The sequence below is a fragment of the Thunnus thynnus genome, chromosome 22, assembly GCF_963924715.1.
Source record: "Thunnus thynnus chromosome 22, fThuThy2.1, whole genome shotgun sequence".
Taxonomy (NCBI): Eukaryota; Metazoa; Chordata; class Actinopteri; order Scombriformes; family Scombridae; genus Thunnus; species Thunnus thynnus.
The window spans coordinates 25929321-25951911 of NC_089538.1; the positions used below are offsets into that span (position 1 = coordinate 25929321).

Below are 22591 nucleotides of genomic sequence, written 5' to 3' on the forward strand. Positions count from 1 at the left end.
TGTCGTTCCTCACCACCGGTTTGTGGTGCGTCAGACCGTTGACGCTGCGGACGCGTCGACACAGATCTCTGTTCACCACCGGAGACAGTTCACAGTCTCTGAGCTGACAGACGGACAACAGAAACAGACTCGTCAATACATCTACTGGGCTGCAGATACCGATCGATCTCATTGATAACGTCAGATCAGAAAAGATTCCTAAAAGCTCATTGAGACGTTTGTGTGAGGAAGGTCGATCATCATCATCATCATCATCCCTTCAATTAACAGTCAATTAGAAGCTTTAGGATGTTGCAACATTTATCTCCATTATTGATTAATCTTCTTCTTCTTTGACAGTAATCAGACACGGTCCGATTCAAACAGATATTCATTCTTTCTTTAAGGCTCTCATCTTTTACGCAATCATGTTGTACACTTGTGTCGGAAGATGATGACGCCGTTATGTTATGTTACGTTACGGGGAAATAAAACGTAGTGATGACGTGGGGCGGCGGGCAGAGAGACAGTCGAGAGATTCAGTGAGGATGAAGACCATCGATCCGTATCAGGATATGTAAGTACGTTTTTATGGATCATTATCTATTTATTTGTTTGTTTTTTACGTTTTAGAAAGTTGTTTTTTGTGTGTGTGGCCGGTTTCTGCCTGTAAAAAGGATATTATTTTCAAGTTCATCATTATTTTTAATGATATGTTTTATGTTTTTTCTGTCATTTATCTTTGTTTTAGCTCCACTGGAGATGAAGGAGCAACCAGAGGCAAAGCTTCCCAACACACATTATGTATTTTGTTTAATTTATGACACAATTTCAATACTTAGACCTTTATCAATCATTATGGTTTATTGGCTTGTATAACGTTTTAACTTACAGATTTTAGGGATATGAAGCATTTGAAGATATTCTGTGAAACGACATCACAATAAGCAAAAATACCAGAGAAATCAGTCTCTTTGCACTCTGCTCATAAAAACGAGCATATCTCAAAAAACTAAAAAATGTTCATAGTTCAGATAAATTATGGGATGTTAAGAAATATAATGTTCATGTTTCTACGTTCAGAAATGTTTTAGATCGATGTGTTCTGTGTGTTTATTCAGTAAAATTAGATGAAAAAACATGTCTGATTTTTGTATTTTTTTAAATATATGACACAATTTCAATACTTATATCAGTTATTATGGTTCATTGACTTAATGACCTTTAACCTCAGGCTGTACAGATTCTAAGGATATGAAGCATTTTAAGATATTCTGGGAAATGACATCACAATAAGCAAAAATACCAGCGTAGGCACTGGCGGACGGTTCAAAGGGTTAAAACATGTCGGCTGTTAAATCAGTTCAGTGTCGGCGCCGCGGTAACCAGGCGGACACACGGATAATAATATGTGTTATAGGAGGCTGAACTGAAGAAATAAACAATAAGTCATAATGTTGTTGAGTTTATAAGAGTCGCTGGACCGACTGACTGGTTTACCCGGATGTTCTGAAGGTTCCAGCACGTCTCCTTGATGTTCACACTGCGGTCAAAGGTCACCCAGCAGCGCCTGAAGAACCTGAAACACCAACAAATACTGGAGTCAAACAAATAAACATTCATATCAGTGGTCTAAACATTTACCATCTGAGCTGTCGATGACGTGTTGCATTATTGATCGTTGATTATTATCAGTATTATAACTGACTGACACTGATATTAGAGAGTTTAAACATCTGCTGGTTCATTTAAAGGTTCCCTTGAATTTGTGGTTTGTTGTTGCTGTTTGTTTTTAAAGGAACATTTCAACAAATCCTCTTCGTCTCTTTCAGCTGTTCACGTCAACACGTCTGTATAATAAACTAATAAATGTTAACATCAGTTCAACTGTTTTCATGGTACTTTGTGTATTTTCATCCTGCAACTCAAGATTTTCATTTTCTCTTTTAGCTGATATATTTTTTTTTATTTGTCCTTCTCTCCTTTCTTTACAGATTAAATATTCATGTCGCTCTCTGATTGGAACTTTATATTTCGCTGCTTGCAATGTTTCCACCAGCTGTGTTGTTGTTGAAATGTTACGATATTCAATTAACTGTCAGATATGAAAAAGGAAAAAACTGACAAATATTCACATTTAAGAAGCTGAAATCAGCAAATATTTAATATTTTGCTTGAAAAATGACTAAAATGTCAATAGACAAATATATTTATCAGCTAATCGTTGCAGCTCAAGTTTATTCTAAAATATTCTTGTGGTTTTATTTTCATGTCGTCTTTTCTAACAATGTTTATTGTAAAGTCAGGACATCAGGAGTCTCACACCAACCAGCGGAGATAAGAAACCTTCAATCTTCTTTCTGTCTTGTCTGTAAACTGAATCTGAAGCTACATCCAGCTAGCTTAGCTTAGCTTAGCCTAGCATAAAGACTGGAAACAGGTGGAAACAGCTAGCTTAGCTTAGCTTAGCCTAGCATAAAGACTGGAAACAGGCGGAAACAGCTAGCTTAGCTTAGCTTAGCTTAGCATAAAGACTGGAAACAGGCGGGAACAGCTAGCTTAGCTTAGCATAAAGACTGGAAACAGGTGGAAACAGCCAGCTAAGCTTAGCCTAGCATAAAGACTGGAAACAGGTGGAAACAGCTAGCTTAGCTTAGCTTAGCCTAGCATAAAGACTGGAAACAGGTGGAAACAGCTAGCTTAGCCTAGCATAAAGACTGGAAACAGGTGGAAACAGCTAGCTTAGCCTAGCATAAAGACTGGAAACAGCTACACTTCTCACCTCCTCTCAGGCTGAGGGTCCGACAGCGCCACCCGCAGGAAGCCCGGATACCTGCGACACAACTGCAGACAGGAAACATGTTAGTACAGGTGTGTGTGCGTGCATGTGTATACAAGTGTGTGTGTGCGTGTGTGTGTGTGCGCTCACAGCAGTGATCTCCTCCTTCGACACCTCCGGCGGGATGCTTCGGATGAACAGCGAGGTGGTCAGGTGGAGGGGGCGGGGCTTCACTGGAGCCTCCTTCTCTCTCTCCTTCCCTCGCTCTTTACGACGCTCTAACACACACACACACACACACACACACACACACACACACACACACATCAGAAACAAGCAACAAGTTCAGTTTTTTCTCTTTTCTGCTCATTTTGTGAATCTGAAATAAAATAAATATTAAATGTTTATTCAGTTGCTTTAAGTGTCATTTTTTCTAAATTCCTAAACAGCCACATAAAGAATTAAAGGACTCAGTCGAGTCTATTTTGATGATCAATTATTCACTTTGAGTCATTTGTTAGGAATAAAAGGTCTGAATTCTCTGACTGCAGCTTGTTAACTGAATATTTTCTGGTTTGATGACGTTGTCTTCGGCTTCAACGTCAACATTTTTCACCGTTTTCTGACATTTTTTGGACCAAACAACTAATCAATTAATCGAGAAAATAATCCAGCAGATTAATCAATAACTGTTAGTTGAAGCTCGAGTGTTTTGCTGATTATTTTCTCAGTTAATTGATCGTTTTGTCATAAATATGTTGAAACATTCATGTAATAATTTCTGATGTTGCTCTTCAGCAGCTCCACGGTAACGGTGATGTCATCATTTAACTTTATTAAACCGTCGGACTCACAATAAAGTTTTTTTAAAGATGAAGACAGAAGACTACGTTACCCACAATGCATCTCAACCACAGATTTAAATCTAATACTTTATATTCTGAAGCTGCCGTTTGCTTGTTTGTTTGTTTGTTTATAAATCTGTTGACGCAGCGGTCGTACCGTCCTCTCCGTCCTCCTCCTCTTCCTCCTTTTCCTCGTCTTCCTCCTTCTCTCCGTCAGAGTGGGAGGAGTCGGAGTCGGAGGCGCTCCCCTCACCGCTGTCGGCCGACACGCTGCGTTTCCTCTTCCTGCCCTGTGAGAGGAAGGGGGGGGGCGGAGTTAAAACCAGGACCACGAACATCCAGACTTACAACCAGAAGTCTTTTAACTCACTTTCTTTGTCGTCTTCTCTTCCTCCTCTTCGTCTTTCTTCTCCTCTTCCTCCTCCTCCTCTTCTTCTTCGTCTTTCTGCTTCTCTCCGTTCTGCTTCGCTTCCTCCTCGCCGGCCTTGAGAGGGGAAAAGAAAACGTAACGTCAAATGTTTCCTGTCGTGTTTGACGGTTTCTTCTCTTCTAAATATTAAACGTTATTGATCGACGATGATGAGAAAAGCTGCAACAATTACTTATTACTACTATTATTACTACTACTATTATCATTACTATTATTATTACTACTACTATTATTATTACTACTATTATTATTATTACTATTACTATTATTATTATTACTGTTATTATTACTACTACTACTATTATTATTATTACTACTACTACTATTATTATTATTACTATTATTATTACTACTACTATTATTATTATTACTATTACTACTATTATTATTACTATTATTATTACTATTATTATTATTATTACTATTACTACTACTATTATTATTACTATTATTACTACTACTATTATTATTATTACTATTATTACTACTACTATTATTATTATTACTATTACTACTATTATTATTATTACTCTCATTACTACTATTATTATTATTACTATTATTACTATTATTATTACTACTACTACTATTATTATTACTATTACTACTATTATTATTACTATTATTATTACTACTATTATTACTACAACTACTACTACTACTATTATTATTACCATTATGACTACTACTATTATTATTACTACTATTATTACTACTACTACTACTATTATTATTGTTACTACTATTATTACTACTATTATTACTACTACTACCACTACTACTATTATTATTATTATTACTATTATTACTACTACTACTACTACCACTACTACTACTATTATTATTATTATTATTGTTACTACTATTATTACTACTATTATTACTACTACTATTATTATTACTACTATTATTACTACTACTACTGCTATTATTATTATTGTTACTACTATTATTACTACTACTATTAGTATTACTACTACTATTATCATTATTACTGTTATTACTACTACTATTACTACTATTATTATTATTATTACTACTACTATTATTACTACTATTATTATTACTATTACTATTATTATTACTATTTCTGTTATTACTATTTCTGTTATTACTATTATTACTACTACTATTATTATTACTGTTATTACTATTATTACTACTACTATTATTATTACTGTTATTACTATTATTACTACTACTATAATTACTACTATTATTACTATTAGCATTATTATTATTATTATTATTATCATTATTATTATTATTATTCGGTCTGGATGTGGAGACTGAGACCTGAACGACTGACTCGGTGTTTCTAGAGAGAAGTTGAGGTTTCGGAGCGTCTAGCGGTCGTCTGCGTCGACGCAGAGAGGAATGATGTCAGTCTGACAGCAGCCTCTCAGCATCACAGACGTCATGGCGGCGTTCTCACCTTGTCAGGGTCTTTAATCTCGCCCGTCTCTCCGCAGGTCATCTCCTCCGTCCGGCTGCCGGTCGGTTCAGAGCCGGTCTGAATGTTCACGTTCCCTCCGCTCGGATCGCCCTGACTCTTCTCACCTCCTCCTCCTCCTCCTCCTCCCCCTCCTCCTGCACCGACGCTGCTGCCACCGCCGCTCGCCTCCCCGCCGCTCGCCGCAGGAGCAGTCGGCACCTCCAGCACCTGCAGGTCCAAGTCTGTACCTCCCTCCATCTTTATAACCGCTGCAGAGACACCAGAGCAAAGTGTGAGGACTTCATTACCCAGAAACCCCTTCCAGCTCGCCACCCGTCCCTCTCCGTTTACCTGCGTCCAGCAGTTTGATGATGGCGGGGGCGTGGTCCATGTCCAGCGACACGTTATCCAGCCAGTTGTTGTCCAGCAGGAAGAGGAAGACGCTCAGCCGGGTTTTGAGGGCGGCCAGAGACTCCGCCTTCCTCGCCGTGATGTCGTCGGGGTGGTACTTTGAGCGGAACCACTCCTGGTCTTTGTGCTGGAGGAAGAAGTCCTGCAGCTGCTGTCGCCTGAAGTCCAGTTTGTACTGGTTGTAGCGTTTCACCGACTCCGTCTCGTCCACGCTGTCCTCCATGTTGAGCAGGAACTCCTGAAGACGTCGACGATTGATTTCAGAAGAAGAACGTCAAGACGACAAACGTCTCCACACAGAACAGTATTGATTTTACTCTAAAACTACAAACATCAGTCATTTAATCAATTAGTTGATCAATTAATGTGAGTATTTGCAGCTTTTCTCTGTTTTACATCGTAAACTGAATATTTTTTAGGTTTTAATTTGACAAAACGAAACATTTGAAGATGTAAACTTCTCTCTGAGAAGATGTGAGGACTCATATTGATACAACAACTGATCAGCCAGATCGATCAATGAAAAACGCTTCTCGAAAAAACCAGCAACGGCTCCCTGCTGGAACTGAACTGGTGTTTACAGGTTTGTCACTTAACCGATCAACAGAAAACTAATCTGAAACTATTTTATTATTCATTAAGTAAAAACTCATTAATTATCAATAATTCCAGCTTTAATGCTCCTTGATGATAATTAACCAATTATATATATATATGAGAGTCAAGTGATTTTATGAAGCAGATTTTAGACATTTCTGCTTAATAAAAACCTGAATAACTTATTCAAATTGCTCATTTTATCCAACAAACAGTCCAGAACATAAAATTATTCAGTTTACTATCATTTATGACAAAGAAAAGCATAAAATCCTCGAATATGAGAAGTAAATATTTGGCATTTTTGCTTGAAAAATTAGCTTAAAACGATTCTTCAATAGTAATTAATTGATTAATTGATTTATTGTTAGACGTGACTTTGAGTTTGTTCACTCACCTTAAAGCTCCTCATGGTTGGAGGACCAGGAGGAGGCAGATCTGGATCCACCATCCCCAACCTGATGACACATTTTAACCACAGACGTTCAGCAGACGTTTTCCCATAATCCTTCATGTTACATTTGATTACAAACAAATATATAAAAACAGTGTAAAAGACTGATGTCATCTGTTGGACTGTTGATGAGACAAAAGATATTGTAAGATGTCACCGCTGGGAGGAAGTTGTTGTTAGTGTCTCCCTTAAACGTCTACTGGTTCATCTCTCACCTGTGAGTTTCATCGCGTCTGAACGGAGCTTTAAACACACAACAAGCTGCAGTAAATGATCTTTTTGACCACTAGAGGGCAGAACGAGCTCACCTGCCCTGCAGCGGGTGACCTCCGTGATGCGGGTGAAGGTGGGGCAGGTCGGGGTGCCATCCCTGAGGCCCCGCCCCCGGAAAGGGAGCCCCGCCTCCTCCGTAAGGCAGGTCGTAGCGGTACGGCTCCCCCCGGTGGTCGTCCCTGGAAAAGTTCAGACGTTAAATGACGGAACGAGCGCTCGCCACGCCGACCCGTTTATAGATGAAACAAAAAGGTTGAGTCCTCACCAGTCTCGCCTCATGCGTTTGTGCTGAGGGCTGATGTGTCTGGGAGGAGAAAATCTCTCTCTGCGACCTCGATCGTAGTCCCGCCTCCTCTCTCTCCCGCGCTCCCAGTCCCTGAACACACAAAACACTTCAAATCTCTGTAACACAACTGCGAGCTTTTTGATTCCCCACGTAGGAATGTTGCCTGCAAGTCAAGAGTCGGGGCTTCAATAGTTCAGGTGTGAGGAAGCTCCGGGTCACTGGGAGGACTCAGGTGCGCGTACCTGTCGGGCCAGTCGTCCCTCCTCCTCTCCTCGCGCTCTCTCGACCGCTCCATGTCGCTCCTCTCTCTCCTGAACTTGTCCCGCCTCCTCCTGTCGAACTCGTCATCGCTGTCTCCCATTGGACTAAAACAACAACAACAACAAACAAACAGAAGCTGCTTTTTTTAAATCAGCAGGTTCAACTAAAATAAAAACACCTGGAGGAAAAATAGATGTTTCACAACACGCATAAAAACTAAAAATGACAATAAACTCAAATTTGATTCAACACGTTTTAACAACCTGCTTCACACGAGCACTGTAACTCTTTAACAATTGATTTTAAGTTTTTATTTATGTTTTAAAAGGCTATAAACGGTTAAACATCAGATATAACAGCAGGTATGATGGAACAACTTTATTTTAGACTGAAATATTATGACTTTTCCCAGAATGACCCACAATATATAAAAATCTGACACAAACTTTAGTGTTCTGGATACAATTTGACCCGTATTTTTATCAAAAATCTCATTTCAAACATGTTCTTCACATTCATTGAAATCATGACGTTTGTTCTCCTGTTTTACCAAAACAATATAATGTGTAAAACCTAAAGAATAAACTCTTTCTGAAAGCTTCATTAAATATTAAATCAACCATTTATTAATGACTGATGAGATATTTATGAATGAAAAATAGATTTGTGGTGCAGATGTTTGGTAAAGAGAATAATTATGAGTCAGAATATTATAAGGAAACGTCTTTAAATGTCTTGTTTTGTTTGACCAACACTGATGTTTTCTTAGATATAAAACTGAAGGCTGAACTGTGAACAGTCATTGTTCTAAAGTTGTGGATCATTTATATCTTCAGACCTTAAAAATAAATAATGGCTAAACTATCATCTACACTAATTTTTAAACCTAATATAACCTTTTGTGCGTGTTGCAATAAATTTCACACATCTTGCAGCTTTAACTGAACCACTTACAAGTCAATCTCAGGATTATAAGACTCGATATTGGATCGTTTATCAAAAGATCAGTTTGTTTTATTCAGCTCTTCTTGCAGCCCTTATAGAAAATATTAAAGTTGTTAAATGTTGTCCAAACGCAAGTAATGATGAAGTCAGAAAGAATCTGATCAAAAAGCTACCAGAAAGGTGAATCTGAGCAGCGTGTTGTTTCAGGACTTTCTGGGTTTTTCAGTGACACTCTGGGATTAAACTTTCAGGTAAACGGATGATTTAATCATCTGTTTACATAAATGAGACGCACAGAAAATGATTAATTGTTTTGAGTCACATCTTTAAGAAAAGAAGGTTAAAAAAATACTAAAATTCTCTGATTCCAGCTTCTTAAATGTGAATATTTTCTAGTTTCTTTAATCTTCTACGACAGTGAACTGAATATTTTTGGGTTGTGAAGAAGAAAGAAGAAAATAATCAACAGATGAATCAACAGTGAAAATAATCGTCAGTTACAGACTAGAAACTAGAAGACTGGAAACATCACAGTAACCAGTTAGCCTCTTAGCTTCAGCTCCGTTAGCATTAGCTCCTTTAAAACTACCGTCTAACCTTGAATTCTTTCAAACTCAGCTCGAACAAAAAGTAAAGAACCAAACATTAAAGTTAACAGTGAGCTAAAGCTACCGCTAACAGTTAGCTGTCCGGAGCTAACAGCGGCTAATTAGCTAACTAGTTAGCACCGGAGCTAGCACAGCATGCTAACGCAGGCGCAGTTCGGGCTTCTGTTCGCTTCTGTTCGTGCTCGCTTCGGTTTTTAACGTAAAACAGACACTTATATGTGTTCATGGTGTGTTTTTACCTGCAGTCCTGCCGCTTAAAAGCTAAGAAATAGGCTCGTCTGTTAGCGCAACAACACAATTATCCCGCCGTCAGTCCGACATCACATAGAACCGACGAGACTTCCGGTTAGCTGTAATTCCCGTTCACGTTTTCAGTTACTGAGATAAACTCGCCCCCCCCTAACGGCCAGGAGGGGAACAACAGGCGGCGCGTTTTTAGGTATTTCACCGTTAATGACTCGAGATTTATGGAGTCATAAAAGTGTCGGGAAAAAAATCTGTAAAAAAAATAAGAAAATAAATCTTTTTATTTATTTATTTATGTTTATTTTATGTTAGTCATTTATTTTTATCCCTTTATTTTTCCTCATTCTTTTCCCTATTGTTTTTGCTATTCCTTGAAGGGCCAAGCTGCCAATCAACTGGCTTTGGACGGGGTTTCCTGCCCAGGCTGAAGTCACGCTCAGGGTGGAGGCTGTCAAGTAAAGCCTCTACAATAATGGCGAGATGGTCGTTTCAACTTAATTTTTCATATGTAGAATTGTACTGATAAGGACCCACAGTTGAAACTGTACTTGTTTTTGGGACCACAGTTGTAGTTTTCTCAGGCTGGTTAGCAGCTCGTCTGTGTGGACTGCTGCTGACACACTGTTAGCTTAGCCTGTTAGCACGTTACCGCCAATGTTACTGAGAAAACACCAAAACAGCTTGCAAGCTAATTAAATATGTATCTACAGAGCTGTGTAAAAGTTAATCAGGGAGCCTTTTTAAGAAATGGAACAAAACCAGCTGATGCATCATCACAGACAGGCCGGAAATAAAACTGCTAACGGTAATTAGCCTGATACTCAACACTTAACAGTTCATAAAAACTCTGATTTTAATCCTGCTGCTTTGGTTGTTAAACTGTGACACTGACACCAACATGAAGTCTGTCAGTCAAACTGTCAGGTTTTATCATGTTTTATGTGAGCAGCCTGCTTTCAGAGAAGGACAGTAATATCAAATCTCAACATCTTTGAATGCAATTCTGCACACAACAAGCTGCTCGAGTGCCAGGTTGAAGTGGATGATGACACTCAGCAAGACCATCAAAGAGGGCATTATAGACCACTTAAATGAGAAGTATGATGACCAGACCACTGAGGAGCTGCTTGACATGGCTTCTTTTATTGACCCTCACTTTAAAAGCAGATACATTAAAGATGACAGGGTGGACTACCTGAGGTTTCTGCTAAGAGGTAAAAGAAGAGTTCGAGCAGCTACTTTAAAAAAGCAGCAAAGCAAAGCCAAGCAGCCACCTCTATCTCCAAATCGTGGAGGCTGCTCCAGAGACAGACCCACTGGAACGGTGGCGGCAGTATGAGGCACATTTCCCTCTAGTGACCAAGCTAGCAAAGAAATACTTGTTCATCCTGCTACAAGCGCCCCATCAGAGCAGCGTTCAGTAGAAGTGGGAACACGGTGACATGTCAGAGGTCATCACTGAAACCAGAAAGAGTTGATCAGCTTGTATTCCTGGTTCTTGACCCGTAGAACTAAATCCCTGATATTCAGCAACACAAGCAAACATTTTGAAGCATCATTGCCAAATATCTATTTGGTTTGTGACACGTTGTTTGTTTTCATATAATGCTATTTTATTACTTGTTATACTTTATATATCATGAGCCTTATTTTGCTGCTTTACCAATATTTATGTTAGACCTGTATTTGGTTGTTTGCTGCTACAGTTCAAACAGTTCCACTGTTAAATAGTATTATGCTAATTATGCTAAGCACATTGAAAACAGAGCAACCTTTGTGTCTGAATATTGTACGGTATCTATGCAAGTCAAACAGATTATAAACAAACATTGGAAAAATCCTAGAATGTGACCCAAGTTTGAATTATTTGTCATCCTCTCGACCTTGTTTCTGCTTCAGAAGAGGCAGAAATGTCAGAGATACTGTTGTCAGTTCTATGTATAAGGAACCTAACTAATTGGCTTTCTCAACAAGTGTATGGAAATTACAGATGTGGAAAATGTGCACACTGTTCAAACACATTTGATACCAAGACATTTAATCACCCTCATACAGGAAAGAAACATGACATAAAAGAATTCATTAACTGTCTCTCTACACATGTCATTTACATCTTGAAATGCCCATGTGGCTTAATGTACGTAGGCCAAACAAAGCACCATCTCAAACTAAGAGTTGCTGAACATAAGGCTGCCATTAGAAATGAAAATATGGATTATGCCATTGCTGGACACTACAAGGAGAAAAACCACGGGTCGGCTACGTCCCTCAAATTTATCGGCATTGAAAGAGTGCGACCCGATCCAAGAGGTGGTAACTTGATTAACCAGCTCTTAAGAAGGGAGGCATTTTGGATTTATGAACTGAATACTATTGAACCTTATGGACTTTATGAAACACAGGATTTGAGTTTTTGTCTGAGATATGTAAATATTAACTTGTATTTCTCTCCACAGGCTATTTGGGCTCTTAGGGAGAGATGAACCACTAGGTCCCCGTTTAGTGATGTAGAGGGACGGCTGTAGGACCTGTAGTCCGTTCCGCTAATCCTGTCCAGTCAGTTGTTTACGGGATGTAATGAAGTTTATTTATGTAAAATGGTGTAATACTTGTAACTTTGTGCAACATTAATCACGTCATGTTGTAAAATGTTCACTTTGAGAAAATGAAGCCTGTGATAATTAGTCATGTGACTCAGATGTGTTTATCTCAGCAGCTGTACTGAGCGAACCTGAAGAAGCTGCAGGCGAAACACGTTGTTCGCTCTTAATAAAGTCACCTGACTGAAAATACTGGCTGTGCACGAGGAGTTCTGTCCTTTAGTATTATGTTAATGTTTGGATTTGATATTTTTGACCATATTCACATTTTAGACCTATATTTATTCTATTATTTATTATTTAGCTATTTTGCAGCTATAGTTGAAAAGTCTTTCCTTTTTATATTTTATACATTAAGAAGATATATTTTATATTACATGCTTACTTGAAAATTTGCACAAAGGTTCTAAATAAAAGGAGAAAATAATCAAATATGAGTAAGTACCTTTTATTTGTTGAGTATATATGGCCTTTCCATGTAGTCATTTTATATAAACTATTTATCAATTGAATTTACATAAAATGAGCTATATCGTGATATGTATCATTACAGGAAATTATATATCCTGGTCGATTTGTTGGTCGATATTCTCTCGTCCGACTAAATTCTCATTGGTCGATTAATCGCTGTGTTTCTTTCATAAGGAGAAAACATCAACAACCTTCCAGGGCAGGTATGTTACATTCATATTGTATTAAAAGCTTGATGTGTTTTCATCTTTCAGTGCCAATTACAAGTGTTTCAGGTTTTGTTTTCAAAGCCAAAACGTTTTTCTTGTTTTTTAAACTCCTCCAAAACTTCATGAAAAAAAAAGCTGCAGTGAATCTTCAGGAAGATTATTTTCTTGATTAAATGGTTTGTCTATTAAATGTCAGAAAATGGTGAAAATTGTTGTTATAATTTCCTAAAAACCTGAGATATCAAGAGTTTATTTAATTCAACCACAACTCCGAGATCAGTTTATACCCACAACAAGTCCTCCAAATTAAACAGACACGTAATTTTAATCTTGTGACTCCAGAACGACACATATGAGCGTTTTATAATCTGGCGCCTTAATCCAGAAACATGCGGCGCGGATTAAAATTACTACTTCCACTGATGTTGTCATGGCAACAATAGTAACCAGGGGGTTAAGGCTAGGAGATGATCATAGTCACGCTTTTTTTAAAAACTGATGAACAGATCAGTGTGTAATATATTCCGTTTTATTTTAAGCGTTCTCCTCAGAAGTTTGTACTGCAGAGTCATCAACACACCGACCTGACTGATAAAATCATCTCAACTCAAAGTTTCTTACAAAGATAAAAACCTCATTGACAAAGAGATGACAACGTAACTATAATAACAATCCAACCTGTTACGTAGCTTCATAAAATACATGAAATTTAATATAGACTGATGTGTTTATTTTAATCCATGTATATGTGTGTAAATGTGATGAGATGTAGATATAAAGCAGCGCTGCTGTTCTGTCCCGTAAAGACATGAAGCTTCACTTTATAATCACACAAACTACAACTGTTAGATTTCATCTGTGAGACCAACATTTATCTTCCGGAGGGAATTATATCATATATCAAGATGCTGCGGAGACGTTAGAGCCAACAGATCAGTTCAGGGATCATGTTCTCCCGGGATGACCACATGTTGACCGGCCGATCATCAAGGAGCTTCAAGTTACCGCGAGATGTTGAGTGAGAACATCGCGAGAACACAGAGGAGATATTTAAACTGGAACAGAAACAAAAGTCCGTCAGTAAGAGAGGAGACCTGCTGGACTTCTCAAACCAGGACCACTACAAGAGCGGAATGGAGGAGAACCAGAACCCGGAGCACCACACCGACAACCCCGTTAAAAGGGCAGAACCCGGTTCACCGTCCGCTACCACCGATAAACAGGTCAGTGTTCAGGACTTCATGATGGTTTCAAGATGGCGCCGCGGTGCAGACAGACTGATGGTTCATATTCTGGTTAATATAATTAACTAACTAACTAATAACGTGTGGAGTGGATCATATGACAGTTAATCAGATGACGAAGCAGCACTTGAACACTGACTCTTTGTCTTTTAACTTCCGGTCCTCCTAAATCTTTCCGTCCTGGTTGAGTTTTGCTGCTTTTGTTCAAAGAGTTTTATAATCTAACGTACAGCGTGTTAGATGCTCATGTTTCTGTTATAATAGTCATGTGACTGTTTTATTACATGTTTATAATAATATATCAGCACAAAAGCTGTTAATGTAATATTTATTAACCTGAAACACAGAGTTGACTGTTAGGAATCCTACTCTCAGCTGTCCCAGACTTCTTCTTTTCATTCCACATAATAAATATATTTTAATAACTTTGTTTCAGTGAGTCGCATCACTTCTTCAACTCTGTGGAAGTTCTGCTGGTTGTTTCCTGCTCTTATATCTGAATATATTGGCCACAATCAGTCTTCATCATTCTTTCAGTCATCGGTTGAGTTACTGTTTCTTGTTTTATTTCTAACCGTTATATCAATAAATGCATCATATGTACATCAGTCTCATCATTAATTAAACCCCCTGATCCATCAGTCTGTTGTAATTATTGCTGTAGGACTGTTAATGTCACTTTATTAAGTTATATGATAACATTAATATTAATGTAATATTTGTACAGACGAGAAAGTAACATTTAGACTCCCAACAGTGGTCCAGTTAATCCAAATAACATCTAACAGTTTGGATTTTTATTACAGCTCTTCCCACAACAGACTTCAGTCTGACTGGTTTAATATAAAGTAATCTACATGATGGACTGATGTGTGTTCTTGACTGTAACTGACGTTAGTCCAGCTGCTGGAAACAGCTGCTCAGCTGAACAGGTCCTGGACGTATAAAGAGAACTGGATACAGGAAGAGCACCAGGCTTTGAAGCCAATTTGACATAGCGGCCAAACCGTGTAACTACAACGTCACGTGATGCACACTGACCAAAAAGACTTTTTCCCATAGACTTACATTGTGAAAGAGACGTCTGTAAATCAGTGGATACATTTTTCTGAGCGTCACAACCGCTGCGACATGACTCGTCTCACTATCAGAATTAAATCCGTTTGGTCCGATCACATTTCAAAAGCCTCGAAGAGCCGCATGATTCAATTGTTTTATCCCCATTCAAGTTAGCCGGAGGGCTAAACCGGAAGTAGCCGACTCGGCCAGCGAAAGTCACTAGTGCGCTCGCTCTATGGGCCGCACGATGCGGAAGATCCGAGTACTTTCATAGGAATGAAGGGGGCCCCGCCTCCGACGCTGTATCCAGTTCTCTTTATACATCCATGGAAACAGACGCACAAATACTGTCGCTCAGCGTTTATCTGTCATTTACTGCCACCGTTAAAATACATTTATACTCAGAGCAGCAGAGTGTCGCTTATACAGTTCATCACTTTTATGTTGATTTTGTTGAAGCATGTATAATTACTCAGCTCTCAACCCGCATTAACCGAGCAGCTGCTACTGTTCAACATGCTAGTTTAGCATTAGCATGAGCCTCAGACAGGTAAACCCGACAGCTGCCCGACAACAACTCTGTAGAATTTCCACAACTTTATGCTGCAGAGTTCATCAACACGACACAGTGAGCAGATCGAGTCTCTTTCCCCCCTCTGAAGGCAGGGAGGTGCGTTTGTTTTACAGTTTGTGTGGCCCGTACAGGCGGTCACCAAACACACCTGTAACTCAATCTCATTAAAAAGTAAGAGGCTCCACCTGGTGGCGCCTTGCTGTACTACAGCAAATCTACAGAACATTCTCTCAGTTACACCACACGTCCTTCATCTTCATCAGATAATATATCTTTAATCTGTTAAATTAGTAACGACAACTGACTGATCAACTAATCATTGACATCTCTAAGAGGAACAGTCATTTTTTTACAGTTCTGTCAAAGTCGACAAATCTGAACAAGAAAAAATTAGACCAGTACAATCTGTTACAAATGTTTTTTTGTTTAGTGTTCAGTGAAATATTGTTGGGTGTTTTTAAAATTATATTTATTTATTTTGTCTTGTGTTTGTTTGTTTAAGGGGACAGAAAACTCTGGTTCACACTCCAACAACACAGCAGGTGTCAGTAATGCACCTCAACACTGGTTGCTACCCGACATAAAACAGGAAAAAGAAGAAGAAGAAGAACAGCTTATCAGTCAGAGAGGAGACCTGCTGGATTTCACAGACCAGGACCACTACAAGATCAAAATAGAGGAGAACCAGAACCCGGAGAACCACACGGACTACCCTGTTAAAAGAGAAGAACCAGGTTCACCCTCTGCTACCACTGATAAACAGGTCAGTGTTCAGGACTTCATGATAAAACCTTGGCAGGATATAGTTAATGAGATATATGAAACACTGTACAGATTTAAAAATATGAATATTATGATAACATTTATGTGGATACCAGCTCACAGAGGGATAAAGGGCAATGAAGTCATGGACACGTTAGAATAACAGGCACTGAAACACGAGGAGATCCTGGACGTTTCACTGAGTAAATCTGAAGCAGAAGGAATAATGAAGAGAAACATGATTGAAGAGCAGCAGCACAGTCGGGATACAGCAAACACAAGACGACACCTCGACACAGTGAGGTTAGTTAGAAGATCTTAACAAGGCTGAGGGTAGGACACACCAAACTAAATAAAACACTGCACTTAATAGGCAAACATCCGTCAGGATCATGTGACCACTGTCAAATAGAGGAATCAGTGCAGCAGATCATTTGTCACTGACAAAAACACTGTTGAACGAGAATCAATAAAGAGGAAAAGAGGGAAGCTTGAAGAGGAAGAACTGAGTCTGAGGTTAGACAGTCTGCTCCATTATTGGACAGAAACTGGACTGAACAAAAGAATTTAGTGTTTTCTTGTGTTTGTTTGTTTAAGGGGACAGAAAACTCTGGTTCACACTCCAACAACACAGCAGGTGTCAGTGATGCACCTCAACACTGGTTGCTACCCGACGTAAAACAGGAAAAAGAAGAAGAAGAAGAACAGTCCATCAGTCAGAGAGGAGACCTGCTGGATTTCACAGACCAGGACCACTACAAGATCAGAATAGAGGAGAACCAGAACCCGGAGAACCACACCAACAACCCTGTTACAAGAGAAGAACCAGGTTCACCCTCTGCTACCACTGATAAACAGGTCAGTGTTCAGGACTTCATGATAAAACCGGCTTCATAACCCAGCTGAACACCTATGAGAGATTTAGGACTGACGTGTTAGACAGCGCTCTCTGTACTCAAGTACAGTACTTGAGTAAATGTTCTACATTTTCTCACTTTTAGCAAGGTGCAGTATCTAGGAGTGACTAGATCATGATTCATTGAACACAAGCATTATCACGATGAAGTTGAATTGAATTGAATTGAATTGTACAGTTTAGAAACCTGTGGTAGTTTGTATGAGCAGGTAGAATTGACGAAAAAACAGACAGGGTAGAGGAACAAGTTGTGTGGGTTTGTTAGGTTTGATGAATCTAGTTCTTTGAACATCGTTGAACCATAGACTGTAAAAAAAATAATGGACGTAGCCACCATGACGTCACCTATTTGTTTGTCAAATCCTATTTTGAAGTCTCAAGTTTGGCATTTTGACCATCGCCATCTTCAGTTTTGGAGCCAGAAGTGACCATATTTGGACAACAGAGGAACTGACCCCGACACTAGCTGCTAGCTTGGTGCATTTTCATTCTATGGTTATTTGTGCTAATGCTAATGCTAATTTTAGCTAGAGAAAAACAGGCTTAAAACCATTAAAGGAAAATATACTTACCAGAAAAATTAAACATCTGACTCCTTAGAGGGTCTTTTAGTACAATCAAATGCTTAACAAGACTTTTTTAGGGTTCACCATAATGTTACAGTTCACTTTCATGAACTGAAAACACACTGAAATAATGACGGCTACAGCTACGCTTATACTCTGAATCTGGGGTTACGCCATGGTTACGTTACATAACCAACGTTGTTGCTGTAGTAACAACCTGTCAATCGTTACTACGTTGTTACTAGTCATGTTCCTGCGTCTTGTTTATCCTGTTATCAAACGAGTTGAACACAGCTTTGGACGGAGGGTTCACGGACCCCTCCCACCAGGTAAAAACACGATGTACGTGTTTATTTGCATATTAAACAGTGAAGTGAGATCCGATCACAAGTGGTCACTCGAGACACATTCTAATGCCAGACCTGGACTGACGTACTTAGAGCTGTCCACTTATGATCGGCTCACCCAAGACACACGTTAATACCAGGTCTGAACAGGACCTTAGATTATTTGTTCCACCATTTCATCTCACTGTCTCTTTCTGTTTGTCTGTTGCCATAGAAACAAAAAGGAAGCAAGGGACTCAAACATCACCGCTGTCAGCACTGTGACAAAGCCTTCACGACATCAACATATTTAAAGATTCATCAGAGAGTTCACACTGGAGAAAAACTTCACAGCTGTGACCAGTGTGGAAAAGCTTTCACTACAGACAGTAGTCTAAAAATCCACCAACGCATTCACACTGGAGAGAAACCGTACAGCTGTGACCAATGTGGAAAAGCTTTCAATCTTCTTGGTAATCTTCAAATCCACCAACGCATTCACACTGGAAATAAACCGTACAGCTGTGACCAATGTGGAAAAGCTTTCACTACACACAGCGCCCTACAAATACACCGACGCAGTCACACTGGAGAGAAACCGTACAGCTGTGACCAATGTGGAAACACCTTTACTTTGCTTTGTAGTCTAAAAAGACACATACGTATTCACATAGGAGAGAAACCATTTAGCTGTGACCATTGTGGGAAAGCTTTCACTGATGACGGAGCCCTAAAATGTCACCAACGCCTTCACACAGGAGAAAAACCGCACAGCTGTGATCAATGTGGAAAAGCTTTTACTTTGCTGTGTAGCTTAAAAAGGCACATACGCATTCACACAGCAGAAAATCCGTTTAGCTGTGATCAGTGTGGGAAAGCTTTCGCTCAAGACAGTAATCTAAAAAGCCACCAACGCACCCATACTGGAGAGAAACCATACAGGTGTGACCAATGTGGAAAAACTTTCACTGCAAGCGGCGATCTGAAAAAACACCAACGCATTCATACTGGAGAGAAACCGTACAGCTGTGACCAATGTGAGAAAGCTTTCAGTACAGACAGTAACTTAAAAATGCACCAGCGTATTCATACAGGAGAAAAACCGTACAGTTGTGACCAATGTGGGAAAGCTTTCACCTCAGACAGTAACCTAAAAAAACACCAACGCATTCATACAGGAGAGAGACCGTACAGTTGTGACCAATGTGGGAAAACTTTCACACAAGCAGGTAATCTACAAATCCACCAAAGGATTCACACTGGCGAGAAACCATACTGGTGTGATCAATGTGGGAAAGCTTTTGTTACAGACAGTAATTTAAAAATCCACCAACGCATTCACACTGGAGAGAAACCGTACTGGTGTGAACAATGTGGGAAAACTTTTGCTCACAAGAATTCCCTAAAAACCCACCAACGCAGTCACGCAGCATTGTGTTGAACATGTGTTAGAGGCAGGTTAGCGGTGTCGCCCTGCCTCCTCTCAATGCCTTAATAACAGTGTTGTTCTATCCTGAATTTCTCTACAATCTGGGGGCTGCCAACAATAACTTTAGAAACAGCATGTATGCCATCAGCAGCACACATGTCTGAATTTTAAGCTCAGTGATTGGCTGTTTCTGTAGAAATGCACCTTGGGAGTCGTTGACTTCTAGCCTGAATTTTTTTTTAATTTATTTTTGAGTTTCATGTTGTGTTTGAATAGAATGTGTTGAATGAATTTGTAAATTCTCCAGAACCACAGAATTTCCCTTTTTTAAATTAAATTTAGCATCAGTGGTTTCAACTAAAATCCATAAGTGATTGACATTAGCGTTAGCTTATTGTCCCTCGCTATTATTAGCAGCTATTTTTTTCCCCCAAAAAATTTACAGCTCTGACTGTATCTTACAAAACAGGACAGACTTTGGGAGTCAACAGTCATAATGACAGCAGCTATATGTTTGTGAAATTTCTTTCCTCAACTTTTAACAATCAACAGTGCTGCTAGCTAACTAGTTAATGTTAGCTCTGTGTTTAAAGCCATTATCTTATTCAATATTTCTATTAAATGCAATATAACATAATAAGGTTCATTAAGTTAATAGTCCTGAATAGTTACTGATAAGGGGGCAGTTTGATCTTAAACAAAGCAGCCAAAGCGAATGATTACAGGCGACAAGTTGTTTGTGACAGTTACTTGCCAATTTTGCTGTTATTACTGTAGTGTGAATGTATTATTGGTCACCTCTTTATATTAATATCATGTTATATTAAGCTAATCTTGTGATAATACATTATTATTATTATTATTATTATTATTATTATTATTATTATTATTATTAGATCACCACTGGGACTGGTGTGTTGTGTGTAACATGAGCGACCTCTGCTGGACCCCAAACTCCATTACCAGTTTGCTGTTTCCTGTCCCTGTAGTAGGTTGATGCGTATAAGCTCAACCTACCACAGTGTGATGAAAACATTACAAAAAAATCCCAAAATATGCATATACAACCCAGGAACAAAAATGTGATCCTTAGACAAATAATGAATCCCTGGCCTATTTATAGGATGAATATAAATAAAACACACAATCAGGTCAGGAAAACTGCCTGCTCCAATTGGATCAAAAGAAAAACAAAAAGTATTGATTACAACAACAACAAACCACAACAAAGTTTCACCAGCAGTTTTTCCGCCCCTGAAAGTGGCTTTTAAGTGTCACAAATATACTGTTTAAAAGAAATTTCCCAAAGCAGTGAAATGAACTCCAATGCGTAAAAATAGACCAGCCTGTCAAACTTTATGTGAAGACAACTGATCATGTATCCCTAAATCCCTAATAAATGTGTTCATCACACTGTTCACCCGTTTTCGTGACTTGTTTAACCATCCCGGCTTAGCAGCCCTCCATCGGCGCCTTTGGGCGACGGAGGACAAGATCGTCTGCATCCCTGGGAACTTCTGGTGGAGGTACTGCAGATCCCACGTCATCACCACGGTGATCTCCACGCCCCTTGATCTTCCCCATGTTGTCGCTACTGCAGACGACGATGAGGACGTCCAGGACGGCTCTTCCCCTCCAGGACTGGTGGAAGAAGAAGAGCAGGTTTGGCCTCCACATGTGGTATTCTAAAACAGATGAATTAAAAAAAATGCTCAAAGTTTTGACAAAGCATTTTGGGTTCTCTTATGCTAAAAACTCAATTTGAATGATTGTTGCTGACTCCTGTGGCTGTTGTCTGTTCTGGTTCAACTGTGGCTCCTCTGTGGTGATTGTAGTTTGTAACTCTGAAAGGCCGCAGTATGTTATTTATGTGTCTGTCCTTTTTGTTTTGTTGTATAAAATACCATTGTACCCTTATATCATTCTCAATTTCTGGCACCTAATGTTATTTAATTTGCTCTATAGAACTAAGTTTAGTTAATAAACTAAAATTTTTTTATCAATCATAATCCAAGTTATTGTCATGTTAAATTAATTTGATTTTCAAGAGATCCACAGGTGATATTTTTAAGTACAGTAATGACATTTGGGTGGTTGATGGACATGTGATTGACTGCAGAGTGACGTTTTAAAAGATGCAGAAACACGATGACACGTTCCTTTTTCTTCTACTTTTGGCCTGATTTAAACAACAAGAGAACGCCGCCTTGTGCTGCCTTCAACTGCATCAACCAATCAGGTTGCAAAGGACAACAAATATCAAACGTTCACCTTAAAGGGCATTAAAAGTCACATTATATATATACAACCATAATACATCCATGTGTCTGATATTAGCCAGCATTATGACCACAGTTAATGATCCTATAGATTTGATTAATTGATGATGTGTTTAATTAATGTGTAATGACACACACAGCTTGACTATTTAAAGTTCACTGAGCTCTCTGTGATTCTCTGGAGTAAAAACAGTAAAAACACAAGATAGAAATATTTCATCCAAGGAAAAAAAAACTTCCATCAAAAGTCAAAGTGAAAGAATAAGAATGTGTCACGTCCTAACGGGACTTTTTCTGTTTTTAGTTGGACTCTTTGAGGGACTCTTTCATTTGTGTTTCCTGGTTTTGGTTTTCTCTGTTCCCCTTGTGTGTTCCTTCTGGTTTTTGTGTCACCTGTTTGTTTACTTTAGTTCCTGTTTTATTTTGAAATATTTCCTCCTTGTGTCTGGTAACTTTACTTCCTGTGTTTGATTCTTTCATGTGTCTCACCTGTGTTTCATTGGCAATCACTCCCTGTGTATTTAAAGTCCAGTTTTCAGTTCGGTCTTTGTCGAGGCGTCTGCTTTTGTTCGATGTTCCTGTGTCTCCTGTGTTCTGGTTTGTTCCT

The 22591-nt window shown here is 38.9% G+C and overlaps 2 protein-coding genes across 5 annotated transcripts in view; one reads left to right on the forward strand and one right to left on the reverse strand.

Moving 5' to 3' along the window:
• The window catches only part of LOC137174880 (serrate RNA effector molecule homolog), a 12499-nt gene extending 2832 nt beyond the window's left edge, over nucleotides 1-9667 (reverse strand). Inside the window, exons 1-13 of the mRNA XM_067580391.1 lie at nucleotides 9543-9667; nucleotides 7732-7854; nucleotides 7469-7579; nucleotides 7239-7382; nucleotides 6874-6934; nucleotides 5820-6117; nucleotides 5469-5737; nucleotides 3974-4087; nucleotides 3761-3893; nucleotides 2909-3036; nucleotides 2762-2823; nucleotides 1480-1558; nucleotides 1-103 (exon numbers count right to left, since the gene is read on the reverse strand). The exon at nucleotides 1-103 is cut by the window's left edge and continues 62 nt beyond it. Of these exons, the coding sequence (XP_067436492.1) occupies nucleotides 1-103; nucleotides 1480-1558; nucleotides 2762-2823; nucleotides 2909-3036; nucleotides 3761-3893; nucleotides 3974-4087; nucleotides 5469-5737; nucleotides 5820-6117; nucleotides 6874-6934; nucleotides 7239-7382; nucleotides 7469-7579; nucleotides 7732-7850 (1621 nt within the window). The 5' untranslated portion in view covers nucleotides 7851-7854; nucleotides 9543-9667. The remainder of the gene's footprint in view (nucleotides 104-1479; nucleotides 1559-2761; nucleotides 2824-2908; nucleotides 3037-3760; nucleotides 3894-3973; nucleotides 4088-5468; nucleotides 5738-5819; nucleotides 6118-6873; nucleotides 6935-7238; nucleotides 7383-7468; nucleotides 7580-7731; nucleotides 7855-9542) is intronic.
• Nucleotides 9668-13661: 3994 nt separating this feature from the next.
• The window catches only part of LOC137174877 (zinc finger protein 431-like), a 101308-nt gene continuing 92378 nt past the window's right edge, over nucleotides 13662-22591 (forward strand). Inside the window, exons 1-4 of one of the 4 annotated variants that reach the window (XM_067580383.1) lie at nucleotides 13835-14052; nucleotides 16209-16469; nucleotides 17066-17326; nucleotides 18512-21123. In XM_067580383.1, coding sequence (XP_067436484.1) covers nucleotides 13963-14052; nucleotides 16209-16469; nucleotides 17066-17326; nucleotides 18512-19717 — 1818 coding nt within the window. In that variant the 5' untranslated portion in view covers nucleotides 13835-13962 and the 3' untranslated portion in view covers nucleotides 19718-21123. Of the gene's footprint in view, nucleotides 14053-16208; nucleotides 16470-17065; nucleotides 17327-18511; nucleotides 21124-22591 lie in introns of those variants that run through there. The other 3 variants (XM_067580380.1, XM_067580382.1, XM_067580384.1) reach the window with 3 other exon arrangements.